The 2500-nt window shown below is 40.0% G+C and overlaps 1 protein-coding gene across 1 annotated transcript in view; it reads right to left on the bottom strand.

Moving 5' to 3' along the window:
- The window catches only part of slco3a1a (solute carrier organic anion transporter family member 3A1a), a 94787-nt gene that overhangs the window by 13056 nt on the left and 79231 nt on the right, over positions 1-2500 (bottom strand). Inside the window, exon 6 of the mRNA XM_062042565.1 lies at positions 1496-1694. Coding sequence (XP_061898549.1) covers positions 1496-1694 — 199 coding nt within the window. The remainder of the gene's footprint in view (positions 1-1495; positions 1695-2500) is intronic.

The raw sequence follows: 2500 nt of genomic DNA, 5'->3' as shown, positions 1-2500 counted from the left end.
CGAACCGTGAATGTTGTGTATCGTTGCACCCCTAATATATATATGTGCAAAAAAACTACACCAGGAGGTTGCTTACAGCCATAGATAGGTATTAATGCTGTTTTATTTGACATGACACTAATTAAAGACCCTGGGGGTTATCTGCATTTGTGAACCACACACCCAGACGACGATGCAGCGGTTAATTAAGTGAAGTGAATTATATTTGTATAGCGCTTTTCTGGCGACTCAAAGTGCTTTACATAGGTGAACCCATTATCTACATCTTTAAGCTACAGTACATTTAAACCAGTGTGGGTGGCATTGGGAGCAGGTGGGTAAAGGACATAATGACAGTGACTAGGATGGCGAAAGCGGGGATTGAACCTGGAACCCTCAAGTTGCTGGCATGGCCACTCTACCAATCGAGCCACACCATCCCAAGTGGTGTGAACTAGGGTTGCGACCGAAAAAATGATCAATATATATCGCCATAGACATCCATTTTCTACCGCTTGTCGGTATAAAATATCGGTATAAAATGTGTTCGATAAGTATATATTTTTTGGTCGAAAGAAACCACAAAGAATGAAGCAAAGTTGGTTGCATAGACAAGAAAGAATGAAGCAAAGTTGGTTGCATGAACAAAGACATTTGTGGTCTGGTAAGCTAGCAAAACAGGAAGTGGTTAGTAAACTGGGAGATACACGCTAAACAGCCAATTGCAATAACAGTATCAACTATCAAGTTTGGTTGCGCCAAGAGAAACTAAAAATTAGTGCTGCAGAGACCGAAGTAATTGTGGCTAAAACAGGAAAAGTCACCTCAACAGTATGCCGTATTTTTTTGGATTCATTCAAACGGACCGCCGTCCTTCGCCGCGCTCCTCTTTTCTTTTCAACCCTTGTTCGAACAACAGGTAGGAACTAAAGTGCAGGACTGTGTAGCTAAAATAAATAACAAAAAATGACAAATCTGGTACTATAAAATAATAATTTGGTTCAATAATATTTAAATAATAATTACTGCATAACAAATGATTTCCATACAAAAATAAGAATAATAGATCAAATACACAACCCGTAACTTCCTGGCACTAAACCTGCAAAAAATAGTTCAGGTTTCTCTGTTTACATTTTCACTCTTTGCATTTTTTTGTTACTTTTTTAAGCATTTCTTACATATTTCTTATTTGTGTAGCTTAATTTTAAGAGGAAGTGCTTATTGTGGTTTACATTGTTTGTTTTCCATGGTTGTGTTGACATTTCCTTTCTGCATTGACAGCTGAGGGGATTAAAATCATAGGAAAGTTATATTTGAAATATTAAAAAAATATATATGTATAATTCCCCTAGTCCTTATTTTTGTTGGGTCATAAAAAATATCAATAATTAACGATAATGACCAATACAAAAAATGTATATCGTGATACAGTTTTCAGCCATATTGCCCAGCCCTATTGTGAACTGGCGCATTCTTACGGTATCATGCCAATCATTGATTGAGCGTCTCGTACCTGTTGCCGTACATGACCGTGACCCCAGCAACGGAGCCCGTGTTGCAGCCCAGGAACAGGAGGGAGATGTAGCACGCGGTGGAGATCAGGTTGACCAGCATGGCCATGCGGATTGCTCCAAGTGCCGACAAGTTGAGCTTCTTCACCAGCAGGCCACCCATGAAAATTCCCAGACACGCGCACGGAATAGCAGTCATGCCTGTCCAGGCAAAAGAATCCATGAAATGAAGGTTAATACATCTCAATATATCAGAGTGGACACAGTGGACTCCAGGAGATGTGGAAGTTGTCACATTTTGTTCGTGGCCTGACAATGACATAAGTGATAAATAAGATTAGAAAATGTAATAAAAAAATGAAAAAGACATTTACATAAGTGGTTGTCGACATAACCAAAATTGGGACCAAAACTAGCCGCTGCCTGCACATTTAGTTTTGTAAATTTGGAAATGAAACAAAAAAAATGTTTTGCACAAAAAAATGTAAGTGGTGCATCTTGTTAGTTGCTAAGGTAGAATCCAGGTTAATACTGCCATGCTTTTACTTTGAAGCTTACTTTGCCCTGAACAGGAAGTTGATGTGTATAGTTCACAGGTCTGCAACTTTTACAATCAAAAGAGACATTTTGCCACCTGCTCCGCTAAACGCAGTCCTTCTCAAATAGTGGCGCGAGCCCCCCTGCAATGCTAGAGGGGGCGGGGCGCGTGTGACCTTGGGGAACAGGCTTTTTTTTCTCTGTACCAGAATATGATGAAACGTATGTAGCACTTGGTTGTAACCACAGTGGGAAACGAGGAAAGGCCGGTGTGTTGTTTCCTTTAATGTTAATAAACTTACAATGTTATGCAGAGGTATTGTTATAACAATTTTATAGAGAAATTATCATACTTGCCAACCCTCCCGATTTTCCCGGGAGACTCCCGAATTTCAGTGCCCCTCCCGAAAATCTCCCGGGGCAACCATTCTCCCGAATTTCTCCCTATTTCCACACGGACATCAATATTG

The sequence above is a fragment of the Entelurus aequoreus genome, linkage group LG03 (genome assembly GCF_033978785.1).
Source record: "Entelurus aequoreus isolate RoL-2023_Sb linkage group LG03, RoL_Eaeq_v1.1, whole genome shotgun sequence".
In the NCBI taxonomy this organism is placed as follows: domain Eukaryota; kingdom Metazoa; phylum Chordata; class Actinopteri; order Syngnathiformes; family Syngnathidae; genus Entelurus; species Entelurus aequoreus.
Note: the sequence above shows the minus strand (reverse complement) of the source record. Positions and strands in the feature narration are given on the sequence as shown.